The 24,700-nt window shown below is 40.3% G+C and overlaps 1 protein-coding gene across 1 annotated transcript in view; it reads left to right on the forward strand.

Annotated features, from left to right (window-relative positions):
- The window catches only part of KCNMB4 (potassium calcium-activated channel subfamily M regulatory beta subunit 4), a 62,375-nt gene extending 55,944 nt beyond the window's left edge, over window positions 1–6,431 (forward strand). The window contains exon 3 of the mRNA XM_042947167.1: window positions 5,901–6,431. Within this exon, the coding sequence (XP_042803101.1) occupies window positions 5,901–6,069 (169 nt within the window). The 3' untranslated portion in view covers window positions 6,070–6,431. The remainder of the gene's footprint in view (window positions 1–5,900) is intronic.
- The last annotated feature ends 18,269 nt before the right edge of the window (window positions 6,432–24,700 follow it).

The raw sequence follows: 24,700 nt of genomic DNA on the forward strand, positions 1-24,700 counted from the left end.
GGCTTGAATTCGAGAAAAGCCAGCTGAGGGGTAAATAAATAGTACAGGTTTGAAAGTCATACAGATAGGGTTTCCGAATCACTGTGTCATTATTTTAAGTTGTGTAATCTTGAGTAAACTAATCTTTCTTTGCCTTAGTTTCTCTTATTTTAAAATGACAATGAAAAATTTGGCCATCACAGGGTTATTTTAAGGATCAAGTGAGATTAAACACTCTATCCGAGCACCTAAAGGGTAGTAAACACTTAACAAATGCTAACTATTTAACAATGTACTCACAATATACTTTCAAGGCTCTATTCAGGGTAAGTCCAACCTTTAGGAAAGTATTTCTAAGGGTACTCGTAGCACTTCTCTTGTTTTATGACACTTGTACCCACCCCCTCTTAGGATTTAAAAGTGCTTGCTATTAGTATTTTTACACACCCGAAAGAAAATACCTTGTTTACTTTTTTGAAGTCCTCAAATTCAGAGTAATCATCCTTTTTTTTTTTTTTTTTTTCCATATTGCCTTCATCCTCATCACTATCCTGATTATACTACATCGTATTCAGATCTCATCAGGCCATTTATCCAGTTTGCCAAATATTGAAAATAGTAATTTTTTTTAAAAGAGTTCCCCTTCAGTCCTACCATTATAGATTTATGGAAAACTGAATTCTAAACCCAAAGCTGCCTCATAAAATTGGAGGGAACTGAGGTAGTGGAGTGCTTTAAATTAAGACACTAAAGTCCCAGTTAAATGAACCAGACTTTAATTACATCACAGGATCAATTTAAAGATAATCTCAGTAAATCCTATTAACTGAATGATAAACTTAAGCATTACTATGCTGAGAAATCATTTTTTCCTACAGGGGAGGAAAAACTTTTCCCTCTACCCTTCTTAGATTCATAGGCTAGGGCTCTGTAAATTACACCGACAAAAGACAGATTAAGAAGAGAAAAACAGAAGTTTATTAACATGTGCATCATGTGTACATGTGGAAGCACTCAGTGGTGCATAGCTCAAAGAGGTGGTTAGAACTTGGGCTTATATAGCATCTTTAAGTAAAAGGCAATACAGGGCACCTGGGTGGCTCAGTCAGCTAAGCGTCTGACTTCAGCTCAGGTCATGATCTCACAGTCTGTGGGTTCAGGCCCCACATTGGGCTCTATGCTGACAGCTTGGAGCCTGGAGCCTGCTTTGGATTCTGTGTCTCCCTCTCTCTCTGCCTCTCCCCTGCTTGTGCTCTGTCTCTCTCTCTCTCTCAAAAATAAATAAACATTTAAAAAAAAATTTTTAAAGAAAAAGGCAATACATATTTAGAGAAGTGATATGACAAAGGAAAAGGACTTTGAGTTTCTAGGGCAGCAAAATGTAGAAAGGTAAATATATGGGGAAACTGATGGAAAGTAAGAGCTAGTTAGGAAAATTTGTTATATAATTTACTCTGGTGCCATTTGGGGGCTGATAAAGGTCTAGAATTGTCTCCAAGGATTAACTTTTGTCCTTCCTGGAAGAGAGAGGAAGAAAGGCACCTTTATAAATGTATGTCTTGCTTTTAGGCAAATAAGAGGAGGTCAGAGAGCTTTTCTTATCTCTGTCTCTTTTCAATTACCTTCAGCTCAAAATAACCTTATGCCAAAGTGGCACATTCTGCTACCCTTCCTTCCCATTGAAGGATACTATGGGGCATCTTAGAACTGTATGAAATGGAAACAGACATTAATTATTTTTAAAGAAATATGAACATTTTTATATAATATTTCTGCCTCAAAGACTGCTTTGAAGCTGCTACGGATTCAACATAGCTATCTCCAGTGAATGATGTTTTGTCACTTGAAATATTAAAATAAAATTTTGCCCCAAGGGCTCTTATAGCAGTTGGAATGCCAAGAAGTTTCTAAATAAAACAAATATCCGGGTCCAGCATTTTCAGTTCTTATTTTCACTCCTCCTTTCCTTTTTACTCACATTCTTTTTTTATTAAATGTTTCAGGAAATATGTATAGTGGTTCCAACTACCTTCATCTGTGGCTATTTTCTTGGTTCAATTGTACAGTATTGTGGTAAAGGATTTAGTATCATTAATAGTGATTCAAGAAGGAACACAAAAGACGATACTCAATGAAGCATTTTACTGGAAAATTAACCGCAAAACACTTATGGAAATTACATGCAAATTACTTAAAATAGTGTTAAAAATACAAGTCCTTAACCCCCCCCCCTTTTTTGCCATTTTCACCGTTTTTAAGCATACAGTTCTGTGTATTAAGTGCATTTACATTTTTATGCACTCTCACCCTTTTGGCAAAGAATGTAGTTCATCTTTGTACCAATAGATTCTGGAGGAGTAGAACTGTCCAAGAAAGAAGGGGAAGAGAGCGAAGGGGAAAAGAAGGTGGGAAGGAAGTGAGGGAGGAAGGCCATCCCAAGACAGATTAAAAAAAAAAAAAATCAGTAATACTGCAGTTTATCTTATTTTATTTTTTATTTGAGTATAATTGACACACAATGTTACATTAACTTCAGCTGTACAACACAGTGATTCAAAAGTCTATATGTTATGCTATGCTCACCACACATATAGCTACCATTTGCCACCATACAACACTATTACAGTACCATTGACTATATTCCCTAGGCTGTGCCTTTCATTCCCATGACTTCTTCATTCCATAACTGCAAGCCTATACCTCCTACTTCCCTCTACCCATTCTGCCCATCCCCCCCGCCCCAAACACCTTCTCCCTGGCAACCATCAGTTTGCTTTCTATATTTATAAGTCTGACTCTACTTTATGGTTGTTTATGCTTTTGTTTTGTTTTTTAGATTCCACATATAAGTGAAATCATGTGGTATTTGTCTTTCTCTGTCCTACTTATTTCACTTAGCATAAAACCCTCTAGGTCCATCCATGTTGTTGCAAGTGGTAAGATCGCATTCTTTTTTATGGCTGTATAATAATTTATATATTTCCACCACATCTTCCTTATCCATTTGTCTATCAGTGGACACTTAAGCTGCTTCCATATCGTGGCTATTGTAAATAATGTTGCAGTAGACATAAGAGTGCATATATCTTTTTCAATTAGTGTTTTTCCCCCTATTGGGTAAATACCCATATTGGATCATATAATATTTCTACTTTTAATTATTTGAGGAACCTCCATACTATTTTCCACAATGGCTGCACCAATATACATTCCTACCAGCAGCTCACAAGGGTTCCTTTTTCTCCACATCCTTGCCAATCCTTGTTATTTCTTGTCTTTTTGATTTTAGCCATTTTTACAGGTGTAAAGTGATATTTCATTGAGGTTCTGGTTTGCATTTCCCTGATGAGGAGTGATGTTGAGCATCTTTTCAGGTGTCTGTTGGCCATGTTATTTCTTTTTTGGAAAAATATTTGGGTCTTCTGCCCATTTTTAGTCAGATTATGTAATTAATTAATTTAATTTTTTTGGTGTTGAGTTGTATAAGTTCTCTTTATATTTTGGATATTAATCCCTTATTGAATATGTCATTTGCAAATATCTTCTCCTATTTAGTAATTTGCCTTTTTGTTTTGTTGATGGCTTCCTTTGCTTTGCAAAAGCTTTTTATTGTGATATGGTCAAGGCAATCTTGAGAAAGAAGAATAAAGCTGGAGGTATCACAATTCCAGATTTCAAGATGCACTATACTACAAAGCTGTAGCAATCAAAACAGTATGGTACTGGCACAAAAATAGACACATAGATCAACGAAAGAGAATTGAGAACCTAGAAGTAAACCCATGCTTATATGGTCAATTAATCTATGACAAAGGAGGCAAGAATATACAATGAGAAAAAGACAGTATCTTCAAGTAATGGTTCTGGGAAACCTGGACAGCTACATGCAAAAGAATGAAACTGGACCACTTTCTCACACCATACACAAAAATAAACCCAAGATGGATTAAAGACCTCAATGTGAGATCTGAAACCGAGAGAGCTTTTACTTCCTTTGCACACTCTGGTGGGGGTAGCTGACAGCTGTGAGTTCTTGTGGCTGGGAAAATAATGGTGGCAGTGCTGGGGGTTGGGGTTTTAAAGACTGTAACATATGACTTAATTATATTGTGCCCTGACTGTATTTGGACCTAGGCCTCTACTGTCTACACTCAAGGCTTAAGGTTCTTGAAATTTTGCATGGATAACATGTTGAAACAGAGACAGTTTCCCGGTCATCAGTAGCAAGTGGTTATTTAGCAACATCTATGTGTAGAGTAACAGACAATGACAAAGTCGAGGGCCTTCCAGGAGAAAAGGATATGTACATTAACATGTATCATAAGTTAATGATAGCACAAGTCTTGAAGACAATGTGTTGCTACAGGAATTCAGAAAAAAGAGTAACTTCTGCAAGCTGGAATGCTTTTTGCTTAATTGTTACAATGACTCTGCATTTTTCTAGTACAAATTTTAACTGAAATAATATGAAATAAAATGTCAATAAAAATCTCACTTAATGGGCAAAATCTTAAATGATATTATGCACAAAAAAGGGGCAAGGATTATGTAATTTCAAAGCTAAGCTGCAAAACTGTTAATGCTGCATGATGGTTGCATTATAGGTAGAAGAGAAATACCCAACATCCTTTGTCAATCTTCTGGAAAAATTGATCTTGAATTATGAAAGCTGTGATCAGTGAGAGCTCCTCAAGAAGGCATTTCTTTGTTAAATGCACTGCCCTTGTACTCTAAAGATTCTGATGTTCTTGAGGGCAATTGAATTAATTGTTCTGCATCATTTTCTTCCTTGTCTGGAGGAAGGCACTGCTACTCTAGGATAATAGAACAAACCTGGGGCGCCCGGGTGGCTCTGTCTGTTGAGCATCTGACTTTAACTGAGGTCATGATCTTACAATTAGTAAGTTTGAGCCCTGCATCAGGCTCGCTGCTGTTGACATGGAGCCCGGTTCAGATCCTATGTCACCCCATCTCTCTCTGCCCCTCCCCCACCTGTGTGCGCGCTCTCTCTCTCTCTCTCTCTCTCTCAAAAATAAATAAACATTAAAAAAAATTTTTTTTTAAATAGAACAAACCTTCCTGGGGATGAAATGGAAATATCTCACAAAACGTAAACCTCTTGTATGAAAGCTAAAGTCCCACGCTCTCTCTCTAATGGCCAGAGATGAGAAATCATGGCTTGTGGAACACATCTCATTTTTACTTCTTGAGAATGAGACCAGTGCTGGAATTGAAAGTGGGGTTCTGTGTTGGTAAGATAGAAATATATTGCTAAGACTTTGCAAAATTTATCAAGAAAGTAGTCAGTAGTTTAAACTGATGACTGATCCCACCCAGAAGCATGGAAAAATGCACTAAATCTAACCATTTCACTCATCTGTTCATTAATAAAAAACCTTCACATAATGGAGCTGAGTTGACCTGAAGACTACACCACAGATCTTTCTGACTAAATTCAAACAGCAACTTTATTATTTTTATGAATTAAGATCATTTGGGTCCCACCTAAGTGCTGAGGTCTACTTTGGGTTTGAGAATGTCAACCCACAAGTAATTTTTTAGACTGATTCATGTCACTTTGACCAGCATTCATTAAAGGGTGAATGAGAAAATGGAATATGTTAGACAACTTAAAATGCAGGAAAATAGTAATGTAAAAGATTGCTACACTTTGACATTTTGCAACGTGTAAATTATATTATAGATAATATGCAAATTTGTACCAATTACTTGATTCAAGACCTCAGAACTTTTGGTAATGGATTTGAACCTCAAAATACAGTATTTATAGCCAGAGCATGGTCTTCACTTTCAATGATTATTCCCTTTGGGTAGAAAGCAAGCTGAGCTCCAGGGTGTAGATTTATGCCATGCCAAGGCAGTTGACCACTCTTTCTTTCCCATTCTCCACTGTCTTGCAGACCAGATGATGTGCTCCTTCATCGCACGCATGATGAGATTGTCCTCCTGCATTGCTTTCTCTGGCCCCTGGTGACATTTGTGGTGGGCGTTCTCATTGTGGTCCTGACCATCTGTGCCAAGAGCCTGGCAGTCAAAGCAGAAGCCATGAAGAAGCGCAAGTTCTCTTAAAGGGGAGTAGGCTTGTGGCAAGCAAAGCACAGAAACTGCGCTCATCGGCACACATCTACCTGCGGAGGCTGTTTCCTGGTGCAGGAGATGGAAGGGGCTACGAGAGGTCTCTGAGAGGCTCCTCCCTCAATGGCAGCAGAGACCGGCACAACCGGAAGACTTGGAACCTCATAGATTGTATGCCATGTGTCGTAGCGATGGCTGAAGGGTCAAGCTCTTAACCGTATGGAGTAACCATTTCAGAAAATCCTATAAGAAGTTAATTTTCTTTGGAAAGTAACAGTATATAATTGTACAGTGTAGTATACAAACCATTATGATTTCTGCTACTTAAAAACATTAAAAGAGAGTGGTCTGTGTTCTTTTCTATTTCTTTTTTTTTTTACGTTTAGAACATCACGGTTTTAAAAAAGGGTCTTGGTTTCATTTGATTCCGCGAGATGAAACTTGCACTTAGAGATAAGGACCCCTGCACAAGTCTTGACCTCACAGTACGATCCCCAGTTTCCATTATTGAAGAATACCTTTTGACTCCTGCTCGAAAAAGGAAAACTACGCTGTTCCCTCAGTCTTCAGTCATTTCTGTGACTCTTCATCAAGGGACCCTCAAAGATTGGGAAAACATATCCTCCAACGCTTCCCTTTGCCTCTCCACTATTTTTCACCAAATTATCTCTTAAGAGAGGGAGACGGTTCTGAACAAGGTGTGTCCTAGCTCTAAGAGCACTGAGCTCCTTCATTCACGCGTCCATGTTACATTCGATGGATTTCATCTCTGTGCAATAGAATGGACATGATGTGAAGGACACGTGTCAGCTTAGTTAACTGCTGTTTTCGTTCCTTTTCTCTTTTAGCTCAGAAAAAAAAATATTCAGAATCAGCTCAAGTATTTTGTTTTTATTTTCTTTGTCTTTGCCTTGATGTTTTCAGTACTACATGAATGCCGCTGCAGGTGTTTGCTTGGACAAACCTGGAGATGCAACCCAGGGTTCATCACTGCTGCTGCTGAGCTTCCTGGGCCTTTCTCACGAGGGCATTGAGGAGACTGTGCTTCTTTGCATCTGTTGACAAATGCAGATTCCAAATATCAGTCACAGGTATCGGTGAATATCCTACTTACCCAGGTAGTTACCAGACAGAATCAAACCTTTGCGTCGATGAGATGTACATTTTTAGTGAAGGAACAATCGGATGATATGGTTTCTTCTTGCTCTCTTCCATTATTCTTCAAACATGCTTCTATGAGAATAAAGGCAAACTGGAATTTAAGGACAGTACTCGCTTAGGGTTCTAGGAAAGATACATCTTAGTGGAATGATAGGCCTCTGACTTTTAGTTCACAGACTGCTCTTTCCTTAATTTTAGAATACAAGTCATTGACAGAGCCATAGTCTTCTATGGAAGGGTGTTGGATGAGTGTGACCACCTTTTTCGAATCCAGTGTTACAAGTTTCATTGTGAAAAAGGCCTTGAACGCACCATTGATGATATCCTTTGAGGCAGCTCCATCCTTTGAGACTTCAGTGCCAGTTTTCTGTTACAGCATCCCTGTTGTCTTAGCAACACCATGAACCGATCTGAAACACAGTTACTCGAATGGAAAGCCGAGAAAATCATCATCTTTGTGTTACATAGTGGGAGAGGAAGTCTGCTTTATCCATTTTATCTTAATGCAATAATCTATGATTAATCAATTACAGAGAATAGATAAAAATAGTGCATGGACATGTGTGATGTGTAGGGAAAAAGGAAAATTGATATTTATTGATCTGAGTTTTCATTTATCAGTTTGATACTCATACATTTGTGTTAATTAATGCCTCCATTTAGACCCAAAGAGTATACATGACTGTATTCTATAGATTGATTTTTAAAATATTTTTTTAATGTTTATTTATTTTTGAGAGCGAGCAAGTGAGCGAGGGGTAGAGGGAGAGGGAGACAGAGGAGCTGAAGCAGGCTCTGTACTGACAGCAGAGAGCCTGATGCGGGGCTTGAACTCACGAACTGTGAGATCATGACCTGAGTTGAAGTCAGATGCTCAACTGATTGAGCCACCCAGGCGCCCCTGTAGGTTGATTTTTTGAAAAGAGAATTCATGAAGTCACATGTAGTTTTAAGGTCTTACTTGCTTATAGCCAGTTAAATTTGAGGCTCCTTATACTTGTTGTTAAAGCTAAAATCCAGAGGAAGGGGGGTGCATTTTTAAGATTATCAAAAGGTAGAGAAGCTTAGCTTCTTAATAGAAGTGAGAAAATGGTCAAAGCTGCTGTAACAGAGAACCCAAAATACCATGGCCCACCTGAGAAGTTATTTCTTCCTCACACAGCAGTCCAGAGGCAGCAGAGAAGTCCAGGGCAGTTCTGATTCATATGGTAATGGAGGGACCCAGGATTCCTCTACCTTGTTGTTCTTTCATTACCAAGAACAGTATTCATTCCATGGTCAAAATTGACTCAAAGAATCACATCTGCTTTGCAACCTGGAAAAGCAGGGAAGTTAGGAGCTAGCTCTTTCTTTTTAAGGAAATTTTACCCATCACTTTTGCTCACAGTTATTTGTAAATACTTACTACCTAGCTATACCTAGCTTCAAGGAAGGCTGGGACATGTTTTCTTCAGCTAGATGGACCTATGTTCTACTAAAACTCCAGGGGAAGGGTTCTAGTTCTAAAAGGAAAGGGGAGAGAAAGACTACTAAAGGATGGGAATGATGGATAGCTGTCAATGCCCTATGCCATGATGAAATTCTGGACAATTACAAAGATCCTCTGCCCCCCCCCCCCCCCCCCCCCGGAAATAAGGTTCTTGGTTAAACCTTCAATCTGCTGTCTTGGAGAAACTTGTCCATTGTTCTCTGTGACCCCTGGTTTGATCTCTAGGAAATTCTTGCTCATTAAACCCATAGCCACATCAGAAACTTTTGGGGTTTATCACAGCTTTTGCATGTTCCTAGTGCATATTTGTAGACCTAGATTTCTTTAGGGATTGAACAAACAGGCTTTTGTAGGCCAAGATTATAGTTTATTTGGCTGTGATAAAGAGGCTGTCTCCATTTTTTATGTTTGACTGCTGATAGCTTTCATGCCTCCTCCCTATTCCCCTTTCCCCCTATGCTTGACATCTGGGCAAACTGGTTAGAAAGGCTGGGTGCCTCCTTCCAAGTGGGAAATTCAAACCACACAAGGCTGGCCTGCAAGCAGGATTATACGATAAGAACAAAAAAAAGCCAAACCAGTCTACTCATTTTTGGACCTGTGTGGGAACTGTCCTGCTCTCCCCATAAAGTCTCATGATGTGAATAACAAAGTTTGTACCCTCTTGATGTGTGAGTGGTTAATAGTATTGACATCCAAACCAAATTTGGGGTTAGGGAGTGCATCTGAGGGGTGCCCACAACATAGGTGATAAAATTTCATCCAGAAAGTTTCTATTTGCTTCCAGTTAGTTCGTGTCAAAGTGACCACTGCCAAAAGTCTCCTCTTGTTATAGTTGTTAAACCAGCAGCATTTTACTCAGTCTCTGCTTGTACCTCCAATCCTCAACTTAATGGCAGGCACCTGGAAGCTTTCTGGAACAAGTTTAAGTGGGAATGCAACAACATTTATCTGATTTTTTCTGCTGAGCTACTCCCGTTGTCTGGCCAGCATTACTTAATGGAGACTCTGGAGAAAGATTCTGCATGATAATTTCCCGCTGTTTGGGGTAAAGAAGCAGTGGGCTGCAGGGCAAAGGCACAAGTCCTGTAACAAAGCTGTGTTACCCTATTTATAGACTAGTTCTTGTCTCACTCAACTATTTTCCATGGTACTTTACTAAAAAACAGCAAAGAGCAGCCAATCCGCATCATCACCGCTTTTTCCTAATCGCTCTCTCCTTTGCTACTGGCCTGCCTTCTGAGTTGGTGCTGGTGATGATTTTGTACCTAATGATTGGTCAGAGCATAACAAGAATCTCTAGTTTTCCACCCTGCAGTCTGTTTCCTCGCTGCCAGCTGCCTGGCAACAATGCCAAAGCCACGTATTTTCGAATTTTGTTATGATGGGAGATAATTTACCTTGCTTTTCTCTAAATGGTCTCATCTGGCAAGACGTCCTCATCTATTACCTCCTGCCCTCACCTGTCCCAGGCTCTGAATGGACATTGCAATAGCTCTGATGCATTCTTAGGTCTTTGTCACAAGCTCAATGATGGGCAGACAATACAATGACAGAATGAATAATGGGACAAAATATGATCAGACAACATGGGTGGAGAATCATTTACCTGGCTCAGATAATTTATCCTTTTGAAAAATGAACTGAAATATATCAAACCATATAAAACCCTTTTCCTAATAGCTCAGCATTGGCATCACATAGCCTACAGTCCAGATGCACTGTGGTCCTCTCAGGGTCTGTACATATGGGGTCCTGTGCTGTGGCCTGAACCCCTCTTCTCACCATATTTGCATATCTGTTTCTTCTCGTCCATTAGGTGTGAGCTTAAATATTGGCCCTTCCTAGATGCCCTCCCCAACCACCCTATGTAAGTAGGCTTCTCCGGTCATCCTCTTCCTCTTGCTTTCTTCCTTTGTAGTACCTATTGTTGTTTTTGTTTATATATTTATTTGTTTACTTGTCTGTTATCTCTCCCATTAGATGATAAGCTCCACAAGAAGGTAGAATAATGATAGGATTTTTTTTTTCATCATTGCACGGTGCCCAACACAATAAGGTGCTCAATAAATATTTATTAGATGGATAAATGAATGAATGAATGAATGAATGAATGACTGCTCCCAGGATCCATTATGTTCTTTGTACATATTGTTTCTTATATCCTTTCCTGTCTTGGGAAATATCACCTTACCTTCAAGGCCCAACCTCTTCCGTGCATCTTACCTACAAAATTAATCACTTCCCTCTCTGTGATCCCATAGCAGTTTGTACATACCTCTATTATTCTAAGACTTTAGCATGTATTGTAATATTTTATCATGTATTGTATGGCTATTAATCTCTGACTCTTCCTTACCTCCTCACCTTTTGAGATGAGAAACATATTGATTTATTTTGTCCATAATGATAATAATAGTGACCTCCAACTAACACTTATTAACTGCAAACGTTTATTCTTTCATACTGTTTCTGAACATCAGGTATCAGGAAGTGGCTTAGCTATAATTCTAAATTATTCTTGGTGAAATATTGCCAATTAGGAAGATAAGTGCATGAGTTAGAGGAGTTATATGGAATAAACATAAGAAGCAAGAGTCCAGTAGAATTACAGTAAGGAAAATTTTTTTTAAATGTTTATTTATTTTGAGAGAGAGAGAAGGAGAGTGTGGGGGCAGGGGGAGGGCAGAGAGAGAGAGAGGAAGAGAGAGAATCCCAAGAAGGCTCTGCACTGTCAGCACAGAGCTCGATCTTTCGAACCGTGAAACCGTGACCCAAGCCGAAATCAAGAGTTGGTGTCTTAGAGCCACCCAGATGCCCCTATAGTAGGGAAATTTTGATAAGAACACATTATTCATTTGATAGGCATTTTAAAATAGAAAGTGAGCAAAGTCCAATTGTCTGTCTTTTTCGACTGACATGAAGAGGCTTCCAAAAGAGTCTTTGAAGGCTTGAGGAATAGACTTCACAGTAACTTTAGATCACTTTCAAGAGTAGACAGTGAAGCGTATGTGACTCTTGCTCCTTCCTCACGTTTTGTGAATAACCTTAAGTCAGAAATGGGGGAGTTAACTTGCAAACAAAGACTGAAATTGGGAATAGTCCCATTGCCAGATCTTTAATACCTCAGGGAAATGTTTGAAAGAGCCCTAGAGACCTAGGAATTGGAATAAACTAATGTCTTTACAGATTAAACTCCTAGACACATCATGGGAGAGAAACTCTGGATTGAGATGCCTGTAGGTGTTGTTAGGAGAAAAAGTATTGGGAAACAATTGTGCCAGTGAACAAACTGAAGGAAAAAAGAATACAGTGAGTGAACAATAAAGGTGCTCTGAGGGAGAGCCAAGTAATCAGCAATTTACTCTTGAATTCTCCGTTGAAATTTCTTTAAATGTTAAATGACAGCTTTGCAAATGTTTTCTTTCTTTCTCTTTCTTTCTTTCTTTCTTTCTTTCTTTCTTTCTTTCTTTCCTCTTTTTCTTTCTTTCTTTCTTTCCCTCTTTCTTTTTCTTTCTTTCTTCTTTCTTTCTTTCCTCTTTCTTTCTTTCCCTCTTTCTTTTTTCTTTCTTTCTTCTTTCTTTCTTTCCCTCTTTCTTTTTTCTTTCTTTCTTCTTTCTTTCTTTCCTTCTTTCTTTCCCTCTTTCTTTCTTTCTTTCCCTCTTTCTTTCTTTCTTTACCTCTTTCTTTCTTTCTTTCTCTTTCTTTCTTTCTTTCCCTCTTTCTTTCTTTCTTTCTTTCTTTCTTTCTTTTTCTTTCTTTCTTTCTTTCCCTTTCTTTCTTTCTTTCTTTCTTTCTTTCTTTCTTTCTTTCTTTTTCTTTCTTTCTTTCATAGTGGGTGCTACAATACCAACCTTAAACCCTGGCATTATTATATCACCACTCCCTCAGTGTCAACAAACTTCTGCAGTAGTGGGTAGCCCGAATGATCCTGGGCACTCTATGTCCCAGCCCATAACTTTTACCCTTGGACTTCAATCAAGGAACATTCCGTTATCCTTTGTGACACTAACCTGCTAATTAAATAAGACTCCATTATGCAAAAGGATCTGCAGAATTAAGTGTTCCTCTGAAGACCTCTTCCTTGAGATCCACAAGCCCTTCCCTATTCAGACTCAAGTCAAAGCTAATTTGGAAACAGACTTACTGGTATCCTTCTGTCTAAATCAAATCCAAATTGAAGGTCTTCATGAAGTTCTGGACTCCTTATGGATTAAAAATTCTACCTAAACTGATAGAATTTTGAGGGCTGAATCCATCAAGATTCAATATTCAAATGTTATCCACACTTGCATAATAGCTTCTAAAAAAAACAATAAGCAAAGGACTGAAACCAAGAGTTGAAACCTACCAAAAGACTCATCATAAATTGTATTGGTCCTCGTACAACTTGTCCTCCTTGTCAAGAAACTCAATGGGTAACGATTAGATTTGTTCGGGACTTCAGGGTCATAAATAAAATACCCATTCCTTACTTCCCTGTGGTAGTAAGCCCAAATACTATTTTATGGGGTTATATAGTCTAGACTCTTCCATCTGTGCTATCCTTTCTTTCGTAGTTCCTTAAGTGAGATTGGGATAGGTAAACTTGCTCAAGCTTTCCTGCGAGTCAACAATATGCCATGTCAGTTACCCTTCAGTAATTTAACAAGGTTCCCTCCTACTTTTTTTTCTTTTCTTTTTTTTTTAAAGATTTTATTTTTAAGTAATCGCTACACCCAATGCAAGACTTGAACTCACAACCCGGAGATCAAGAGTCACATGCTCCACCGACTGAGCCAGCCAGATACCCCCCTCCCACTTTTTCTCACAAGGAATTATGGGCCTTAAGTTTCCCTGAAATTCTTGTTTTACCATCTTAACAGTTTTAACTCAGAAAAGATTTTATGTTAGAAAGAATGTTATAATTTTGTCAAAACAAATTATATCACCTAGACCAAGATTATTGGCAAGGAGGTAAATCTCACTTTATACAGACTCAAAGTCATTCAAAACTTTCCCAGGCCAGTCATTCATACTTAACTCAGTCTGTTGAGAGGGTGCCTGGGTCTTAGAGCTACTGCGGGCAATTAGTTTCGAGCTGTTTTAGAATTAGCACACCTCTGTGATTTAACCAAGTTATCAGTAGTCAAAACTCTTCCTTGGGAACCTACACTTGAGCTGACATTTTGTGATTTTTTTTTTAAAGTTCATTTATTTATTTTTTTGAGAGGGAGCGAACGGGTGGGGGGCAGGCAGAGAGAAAATCCCAAGCGTGCTCAGTACTGTTAACACTGGGCTCCACCTCAGATCTCACGAGATGTGAGATCATGACCTGAGCTGAACCCGAGTCAGACGCTTAACTGACTAAGCCACCCAGGCGCCCTGACATTTTGTGTTTTAAAACTAGCTTTTTAACATCTTCTTACCCTAGGTCAATTTAAGTGTCTTCAACCTTTCTACATATTAGTGAATAAACAATCTGGACAAAGCTTTGTTTTTTTAACTCACTTGTATGGTATTGTAACTGGGTCCAAGGGTGTGAGAGCACCTGGCTCTGGGGTCCAAACAGACCAGATTGGGCCACTCCTGCCACTGATAAAATCCAAAGGCAGAGGGAGGAGCAGTGGGGAAACCAGAAAGGGATTTATTTCCGTGAAGCCAACGCCAGGAAGACAGAGGACTAACCTCTTCAGAGACTGTCTCCAAAGTGCTGACAATACTTGCAGGCTTCTATAAGGAAAATATGAGACAAATCTGTAGGTACATGCAGGGGGGCTGGAAAGGTCAAGTCAATCATTATCTTGGGTTCAATCACGCAGGGTCTTGCCGGTGTCAGGGCATCCCCTATTGCTTGAGGGATAGTTTCAGTTCCCCTCTTGAGGAGGGGATCCGCCGCCTGGGCAGATCTTTTGCCTGAGTTAAGAGATAAGCTGGAAAGAACCTAATCAATTAGAAAGTACAGGCTGAGGTCAAAATGGAGGTAGTTGAAGTCCTCTTTCCGTATTTATCAGAGAAAAGCTTGCTACGGCTTTTCTCTTGACCCAGTGGCAAGAGCCCACCTTCCTAGTGTGGCAGGATTTTTTACCACATTTCCCGGGATTCGTTGTCTCACTGCTTTGAAGAATGAAGAAGTGGACACAAAATGAGCAGCAGGCAAAAGTTTATTAGAATATAGGATTAGAAAGGAAGAGTAGGAGGAAAGATCTCTTTACAGAAAGAGGGCATGTGAAAGTGAATGCCCGAGGACTATAGGCAAGGGTCCTTGTTTTGTAAGGTTCTGGTTACCCCCGTCTTGCCTTCCCCCTTGTTCCTTCTCAGGTTCTACCCTTATTAGCTTGATAGCTCTAGGTGCTGGGTTGTCCATTCCTGATTGTCTAGTTCTTCTTGTATGAGGGGTGGTCTATGGCCATACTTAGGTCTTTTGTCAAATTCCTGAGGGGAGTAGGTGGGGTCTGTCACATTCTTAAGAGGAACCTTAGGTCTACTGTGGTCAGACACTCCCAGCATTGTTCCAAAATAGGTGTTTTTCCCCACCCTCAGACCTCAGGTCCTAATCTTTTCCTCTCTGCCTACTGAATCCTATCTTCTCCCATCACACTAGTCTCAGGGTAACAGTACCTGCAAATACATTAGTGAAGACTACTGCTAACTAGGGTCTCCCTCAGTCTTGTGCACCCTCATGGTGTACAATCTTTGTTGCTTACTAAAAAGACACTATATTTCTTAGCAGGTAGGCTTACCTGTCATGAAATTCTATTACTTTCTCCTTCGCACATTTCCTTCCCTGGTAATAATACTGCTTTCCCTTTTTTTTTTTTCCTTTCCTCTTTTACCAGACGGGTAACTCATGACTGCCTAACCTCTGTCTGAGAACAGTCCATACCCTGAACAAATATATTAGAAACTCCTCTAGAAAATCTAGAGTTAACCTTGTTTGTTACCAGGTCATACCATAAGACAAAAACAATAAATTATCAGGCTGGATATGTCAAAAAAGACCTCAGTTTGTCACCATCTAGACCCTAAGACCTGACCTCTACTGCCCACTTACTTGTACTCACTGAGTATATTTTTGCCTAAGCTCTTCTTTCCAGTTCATTTCTTAACTCCGGCAAAAGACCCAATGGGCATAATATTCTGTGATGGAAATGTAAACTACCCCTCAAGCAATAACTCCAGTGGCCCAGGCCACCCAGACCAGTTTGAACTCAACACCTGACTCCCACCTGCTCAGATGGACCATGGAGTGACTGATAGTTACTTTTACCTCATTAGAATACTAACATTTCTGCCAAGGAGGAGCACAAGCCTCATTTACATAACATACAATACATGTACAGGCACGTTTCCTTCAGGCGCATGCGCGACCTTGTGCCCACCTCTACATACGATGACAAATCTACCCCCCCCCCCCACACACACACCTTTTTTTTGCCTTCCCTATCTAAATATTCATCCTAACCCTAAATAAAAGGAATTCCATTCATCCTCACTTGGGGAGTCACAGCTTTGGGAATTATTCCTCATGATCTCCTTATTTGCTACAGATAAAGTTTACTTTGTGCGACAACTCTACCTGATGTAGTTTCTATCTGTGAGTTACCAAGGAGAGAACTCCTATTAGTTTGGTTACAAATTCACTCTTAGAACAATGACCCTTTACTGGAGGCAAAGTAACCTAAAGGCTGTATGCATTGTATTCACCAGGACCAGAACTTGTCAACTGACTAGATACAAGGGAGTTAATATCTATGGCAAGAAGTAGGGAATGTTTTGGAAGTAACTAAAGATGTAGATCTCTGCATGAAAGAAAAGTAAAGGAAAATGGTCTAATGATTAAGGAACTCTTTAAGTGTTCTGACAGTTCTTAAGGATGTGGGTTCCATTAAAAAAAAGGGGAAAGGGGGATTATGTGAAGGTTAAAGGAAATGCCCTACCTGGTCATTATGACAGAAAGGCAACTCCTTCCAAGAACCTGTTTCCATAATGTCCTAGAAGGCCAAACCTATTTAAAAATATGAGGGATTCCCTCCAAAATCAGAAAAAAAAAAAAAAAAAAAAAAAAAAAAAAAAGTTCACCCGTTAAGGACAATAGTTACATCAAGACTTATCTCACGGCCCTCATCTCATTGCCTCATCAATCCTCAACTATTATCATACAAACTTGCCTCAGTCCCAATAAATCCTTAAAGAACCTTAAAAGAACTGCCTTAAACCACCCGAGTTCCTATAAATACATTTGCCTTTCTTTCTCTTTTTTAGTACGACCAAGGCTTTGTCAGGGAGTCTCCCTTGCTGGTGTAAGTTTAATAAATTCAGCTTTGTTTGCTTCACAGCTTTTTCTGTGGAGTAGAAAAATTCATCTTGTTGGAATCATTAAGCAGTATTTGGTTTCTTTAAAGCTTGTTTTCCATTATTAACCATATTGTTTAAATCTCTTCACTGGAAGTGTGTAAAGGCACTAGGAGTATTTACTCTTCTGGGGCATTTAGTTAGGGTCATTGGTAAGAAAATGTATGGAAAGATAATATATACAAAATGCTTAATGCCAAATAGAGTTCCTGGCACAACATGGGTGTTCAATGAACATTAGCTACTTTGTAATCCCCTAATTCCCCAGTCCTTCCTTACTGGGACCTCTGAGCACACTGCAAACTCCAGGTTAATTGTCTCTGAATTCAGAGTTCTGATTCATGGGTCAACACAGGTTTCTCATCTGGCGTGATTGGCAGGGACCACATGTTCTTCCTCCTTCCTTCCTTCCGTTATTTTGACTCCATTCCACTTCAGTCCCACCAGCAAGCTGAGGGAGGAATTCAATTTGTTTGCCCTCCTTATCCCTTAAGGTGACTCTCTTGGGGGGGGGGGGGGGACTGAGTGCAGGGTTTCTGTTCAGTGACATTCAATTTTAACAATGAAACGTGAAAACTATCTTGCCCCTGATAATTGAGCCCATTTCCTTTTCTCGCACTTTCCCCAAATAAATGAAGAAACCCAACAATTTCTCAAAAGCATGCTGGATGGGGTCGTGGCTAATGAGGGGAATCTTGATTAAGTTATACGGTTAACAAAATTAGGAGTCTAGAGGAAACCTTGGTATATCTTTCCTTACAGAGCTTCCGGACCATGAACATAAAAGGTCACCTAGGAAGAGGGGTGCCCAGGGAAGTTTTCCATAATGTCCTGTATGTCGGAGACCAGAAGACACTAAAAACACTGCAGTATTTGCATTAGTTCTTAAAATTCTCCTTTCTGAGACAGCATATCCTAAATGCCAACTCTCTGTTATTATAAAATTCAAATCTACTCTGAAATTTAAAGGGGAAACGGATGAAGTATAAATGTGTGAATAAAATCTTCCAAGCCAGAAAAAAAATGTTTAAAAGAAAAAAAAAAAACAAACCCTGCAGAGATGTTTACTTTGCCCTTTATAATTATTGGATGAAATGATGAGGTTGATGACTTCACTCCTGGATTCGGGGAGCGAGGTGTAGCGTTTGTGTGTGTTTGGGGACACGAGGTGGGAAGGCTTACTGATGGGAAGTGTTGCACGGGTAAATGTTTCACACCAGCCAGGGGTGAGAGGGATGCCCTCGTTCATAGAGTTTGCTGATTCAATCTACCCACCTGGTTAATGGCGAGCTGTCAATGTGACATTGCTAAACTCGGAGGTGGGAAGAGATGTGCAGTGGCAGGCCATTGTACCATATTCGGGTCACACAGATATAGTAGACAAAAATAACTTCAAGGGCAGAGATAATAGTCAAATGTGGGGAAATAATTAGGAAGTGATGAGTACTGGGTATTGAATGCCTTTTTCAAAGTATAATCGATGAAGTTGTAAGTTTATATAATTTACTTTGCAATAATGGCTGTGTTTGACAACCGGTCCAGAAGAGTTAACATTTGGCTCTCATTGGCCAGGACCAAAACGCTGTGAGAGCTGAGTGTATACTTTCACTTCAGCTTCCCTAATTATGATGGATCTGTAGTTCTTGTGGGTCATGTGGTTATTTCACACCTGAAGATGTAACCTCCTGCCCAGCTTACTTTGAAGACCCTGTCTCCAAAACAAAGCATGTGATCCCATTAAATCTCAGTTTAGGGCAATGGTTTCTCTCTCCAGGCAGGGCAAGGCTGGCCAGGTACCTGTCACACTGCACACTCTTCCAAAGGGGCATGATCACCTCCAGGATCTGAGAGCTGGGGTGGGAAGGCAAGAAGGAAGCCTGAGCTATTACTACTACAGCCAAGTGTAGGGGCTTTTTAGAGATGATCTGTGCAAAGCCAGAGCAGTGGCACTTTTCTCAGACTAACGTGGACCCGGCTGCTCATAAATTAATGTTCCAATTCAAATGACTCATTTTGAAGGAACATTAGGTTCACGGCCAATTTGTCAATATAAGAAAAACTATCACTTTATGTTTTTAAAAACTCAAAAAGTATTGCTTAAATTTTATGCTTTATAAATCCCATTTTGGCAAAGGTGGATTGAAATGCACAAACGTGGTGTGGGAGCATTAGCACTGTGTTCAACTTGGCTGCCATATTTTCCAAGATGGTTAGAGGACTTGAAACTGTCACCTGAGGATTGGCTAATGAAACTGCTTTTACCAGGCAAAACTATAGGACATGATATCTACTTACAAATATGCGAATCACTGTCATGTAGAAGAGGGACTAGAACTTGTTTTACAAATTATTATGGTTAGTAGTAATAGAGGCTCTAGATTATAGAGACTTGAGTTCCAATTTTGGCTTCATCATGTACTACTTGTATGACCTTGGACAAATTATATAAACTCTCTAGACCTTGGATCCCATATCTGGAAGATGGGGGTATATTTGTTTCCCACTGGAGGTGTCTAGATGCTCAGTCAGTTAAGTGTCTGACTTCGGCTCAGGTCATGATCTCACGGTTCGTGAGTCTGAGCCCCATATCCCGCTCGCTGCTGTTAGCACAGAGCCTGCTTTGGATCCTCTGTCCACCTCTCTCTTTGCCCCTTCCCCTCTCGTGGTCTCTCTCTCTCCCTCTCAAAAATAAACACTAAAATAAATTTTATTCATTTCCCACTGTTCTTGTAACAAACTATCATGAATATAGTGGCTTAAACCAATTTAAATTTATTATCTTACAGTCTGGAGGTCAGACTTCAAAATGAGTCTCACTGGGCTAAAATCAAGGTATCAATAGGGCTACATTCTTTCTGGAGGCTCTAGGAAAGAATCCATTTCCTCTCCTTTTCTACCCTCTACAGGCCACCTGCATTCCAGGTTCAAAAGCAGAAATGTTGGGCCAAGCCCTTCCTACACTGCTGTCTCTCTGGTTTTCTTTTCATTTTTCTCTTCAATTTATAAGAACTCTTAGGATCATATTTGGGCCCACTCAAATAATCCAGGATAATCTCTGCATCTCAGAGCCTGCTGATTAGCAGCCTTAATTAAATCTGCAACCTTGATTCCCCTTTGCCATTCAGTCTATTATATTTCTATTCACAGACTCCAGGGGTTAGGATGTAGACATTTTTCAGGGTCCATTATTCTTTATACCATTTGGGGATTTAAAAAAGTACCTACCTTATACCATTGCACTGCAGAAGAATTCTTGGACAGAGTAAAGACTTAATAAATATTAGCACCCATCATTATTATTATCTTTAGTAACAATCTGTATTCGTTTGCTGGGTTGCCATAACATAGTACCACAAACTGGGTGGCTCACACAACAGAATTAAGTGCTGCACAGTCATGAAGGCTCAAAGTCTGAGATCAAGGCACTGGCAGGATTGGTTCCTTTTGAAGACTGTGAGGAAGAACATATTCCATGCCTCTCCTCTAGGTTTTGGAGGTTTGCTAGCGATCTCTAATGCTCCTTGGCTTGTAGAAGGATCACCCTGTTCTCTGCCTTTATGTTCATATGGCATTCTCCCAATTAGTGTGTCTGTCCAAATTACCCTTTTTTATAAGGGCACTAGTCATATTGGATTAGGGGCCATGGTACTCTAGTGTGACCTCATGTTAACTAATTATATCCACAACAACCCAATTCCTAAATAAGGTCAAATTCTGAGGTGCTGGAGGCTAGGATTTCAACATATGAATTGGGGGCGGGGGTACAATTCAACACATAACACAATCCAAAGGATGGGAGGTATTTTGAATGAACTAATGGATGGACGGTGTGGGCGGAGCATATTTAATTGAGTAAAAGGAAATGCTTTCTACCAGAGCTGCCTAAATGTGGAATCGAGTTTCCTGATAATCATCAATAACCTAGTGAGGACAAGGATGTTGCAGAGGAGATTCAAGCATCCCAAAACTGCTAGGAAAACATAAGCTCTAAAATGCCCTCTTAAGGGGTACCTGGTTAAGCATCTGCCTCTTGGTTTCGGCTCAGGTCATGATCCCATGGTTCGTGAGTTCTAGCCCTGCATCTGGCTCTGTGCTAACAGTGCAGAGCCTGCTTGGGATTCTCTCTCTTTCCCTCTCTCTCTGCCAATCCCTGCCTCTCTCTCTCTCTCTCTCAAAATAAATAAATAAACTTAAAGATATTTTTAATAAAATAAAATAAAATAAAATAAAATAAAATAAAATAAAATTTTCTCTTAACCCAGAGAGGATAGGCTTCTTGCATAATCAGCTCCAGAAAATGGCATCACTTTTCAGAGATTTATGAGAATTCAGTTCCACAAAGCAGTGTGTCTACAGTGCAACCTCAGGGGAGCTTGCTGTGTGGGGATCTAGAACATTTGGGGAAAATTTATCCCAGATTTTCATTATAGACCATGATGTAGTCACATTCCAGCAAGTCAAAAGTGGTTGAAGTAGGGATGCCTGGGTGTCTCAGTCAGTTGAGTGACCAACTCTTGATTTTGGCTCAGGTCATGATCTCACAGTTCTTGGGTTCAGCCCCATATCTGATGCACACCGAAGTTTGAAAACCATTGGCGGAGTGATTGAGTGCACTTGCTCTGAAGCTGGATAGTCTGGGTTTGAATCATGGCTCTGCCATTTCTTGGCTGTGACTCTTGGGTCTCATTTTCTCATCTCATAGGGTTTCTGGGAGAATTGAGTCTATCAAAATGGTTAGAATCCAATGAATGATGCTGGGCACTTTGTTGAAGTGTGTATATTAGTATTACATATTACTGTATTATTATTATCATAATATCTGGAATCTGTCTCAAATTTGTTTGCTTGGTGCCTAGGAGCATCTGATCTGAAGCAACTCATAGTCTAATAGGGAAAACAGAACAAATAATTTCCACATAATGTGCAATGGACAGTGAAAAATGTCTCTAGAGATACAGAAGCAATATGGGAAAGAGGGGGAGTTTAAAGGGATAAGTTAGGGGCATCTGGGTGGCTCAGTTGGTTAAGGTCCAACTTCAGCTCAAGTCATGATCTCACAGTTTGTGAGTTCGTATCCTGTGTGGGGCTCTGTGCTGACAGCTCAGAGCCTGGAGCCTGTTTCACATTCCGTGTTTCCCTCTCTCTCTGCCCCTCTCCTGCTTGCTCTCTCTCTCTCTCAAAAATAAATAAACATTAAAAAATAATTTTAAGGGGCGGCTGGGTGGCGCAGTCGGTTAAGCGTCCGACTTCAGCCAGGTCACGATCTCGCGGTCCGTGAGTTCGAGCCCCGCGTCAGGCTCTGGGCTGACGGCTCGGAGCCTGGAGCCTGTTTCCGATTCTGTGTCTCCCTCTCTCTCTGCCCCTCCCCCGTTCATGCTCTGTCTCTCTCTGTCCCAAAAATAAATAAAAAACGTTGAAAAAAAAAATTAAAAAAAAAAAAATAATAATAATAATTTTAAAAAACAGACAAGTTAGAGAATGGGTCAGCAACAGTCTCAGAGGTCAAGAGAGGATTGTGACCATTTTTTGAGGTTTCTGGAATAGTAAAAAGCTTTTTTTTTTTAAGTTTATGTATTTAGTTTTGAGAGAGAGAGAGAGAGAGAGAGAGAAAGCACGAGTTAGGGAGGGGCAGACCGAGACAGAAAGAGAATCCCAAGCAGGCTCCACACTGTCAATGTGGAGCTCAATGTGGGGCTCAAACCCATGACCTGAGCTGAAGTTGGATGCTTGACTGACTGACCCACCCAGATGCCCCAAAAAATGAACTTTAAATTTTAAAAAATGTCTAAAGAAAATTATAAGAATTGTTTAATTCACAAAATAATAAAAATATTTATTAAAAAAATTTCTTTATAATGTGTTATAGGTAGACTGATCGAATAATGGGCCTGAATTTAAAGTTATGTGAAACATGTCTTCACATCTCATTCCTGTCTGCATCTCTGAGACTCTGCATTTAACTTTGGTAGTTAAATTAAAGGGCTATATGCTGCTAGGAATTTACCCAGGGATACAAGAGTACTGATGCATAGGGGCACTTGTATCCCAATATTTATAGCAGCACTTTCAACAATAACCAAATTATGGAAAGCACCTAAATGTCCATCAACTGACGAATGCATAAAGAAGATGTGGTTTATATATACAATGAAATACTTCTTGGCAATGAGAAAGAATGAAATCTGGCCTTTTGTAGCAACGTGGATGGAACTGGAGAGTGTTAGGCTAAGTGAAATAAGTCCTACAGAGAAAGACAGTTACCATATGTTTTCACTCTTATGTGGATCCTGAGAAACTTAACAGAAGACCATGGGGGAAGGGAAGGGGGGAAAAAGTTACAGAGAGGGAGGGAGGCAAACCATAAGAGACTCTTAAATACTGAGAACAAACTGAGGGTTGATGGGGGGGTGGGGAAGAGGGGAAAGTGGGTGATGGGCACTGAGGAGGGCACCTGTTGGGATGAACACTGGGTATTGTATGGAAGCCAATTTGACAATAAATTATATTTAATATAAAAAAATTAAAGGGCTATATCTGCAACCTTTTGTGAGGATGAGGCCTAGGTTAATGACCTTCCTGCCTCCTCTGTGATATACCCTGGGTGTCAGAGAATTGGTGGCAACCATTTTAGCGGGGAGAGCGGAATGTACAAGAGCAAAAATGCACAGAACAGCAGTATGCACTCTAGAAACCACAAGGAGCTTGAGTCTGCAAAGCATAAAGTTGCAAGGAGAGGAGTGGCTACTACTAAAGCCAGGGAGAAAGGCACAGGCCAAGTCAAGGAAGGCCTTCTATAGTCCCTGAGGAGCCTGGGCTGCATGTCGAGGATGGTGGGGAGTCACTGGTCAATTTCAGATGGTCCATGGTCATGGATTTTAGGTAAGTCACTCTGGAGGCAATGTGGAGGGAGGACTGGAGTGCCAGACAGAAGCACAGAGACCACACGGAGAACTTCTGGGCTTGGCTGAGATGAGACCTGAACTCTGGCAGGACAATGATATAGAGAAGGGCTGGCTCTCTAGGTTAGTAGAAATAAGAACACTTAGAGGGACTGATGACTTCCTGTCCAGGAGTGCAGGTGGAAAAGACAACGGGTCCTTCAGACTTAATAAAGTCACATAGCTTTTACATGAATCTAGACGCTATTACTCTACCTCCAGTCCTCGGTGTGATGCTGCCCAGCAAAGTGTGTGCACAGCCTTGGGTGCTGAGGCCCTGGGAAGCTGCTGGGGGAAACTGGTCCAGGGAAATCCCAAAGGAGCCAGGAAGACTGCCTACTTCTTGGTCAATGATCCCTTTGTTGAGCTCTGCTCATTCCCTTCTAAGTATGCCACCTGTTTCCTGCTGGACCCCTGACCAGTGTATCCGTGTGGCCTTTACCCAAATGGAAGTGATGAATGAGCATTTTATCACACCTTTCTTGCCCGTGGCTGGGTTTGGGGGACATGGTAGCAGCAGCACAGTTGAGGACCTTCCTGTCCTTCATTCTGTCTCACTCTTCAGGGCCTAGGTAATGCTTGCTTTCTTTGTCTTGCTGGCTGTGAACAGTGTTCCTGTTTTCTCTGCTCTCCCCAGACAGCTCAGCAGTCACTGTGGCCTGGCCTTTACAGCCTCTAGTTGTTAGCATCCCTGTGAGTTGAG

This window comes from Panthera leo, chromosome B4 (assembly GCF_018350215.1).
Source record: "Panthera leo isolate Ple1 chromosome B4, P.leo_Ple1_pat1.1, whole genome shotgun sequence".
NCBI classification, from domain to species: Eukaryota; Metazoa; Chordata; class Mammalia; order Carnivora; family Felidae; genus Panthera; species Panthera leo.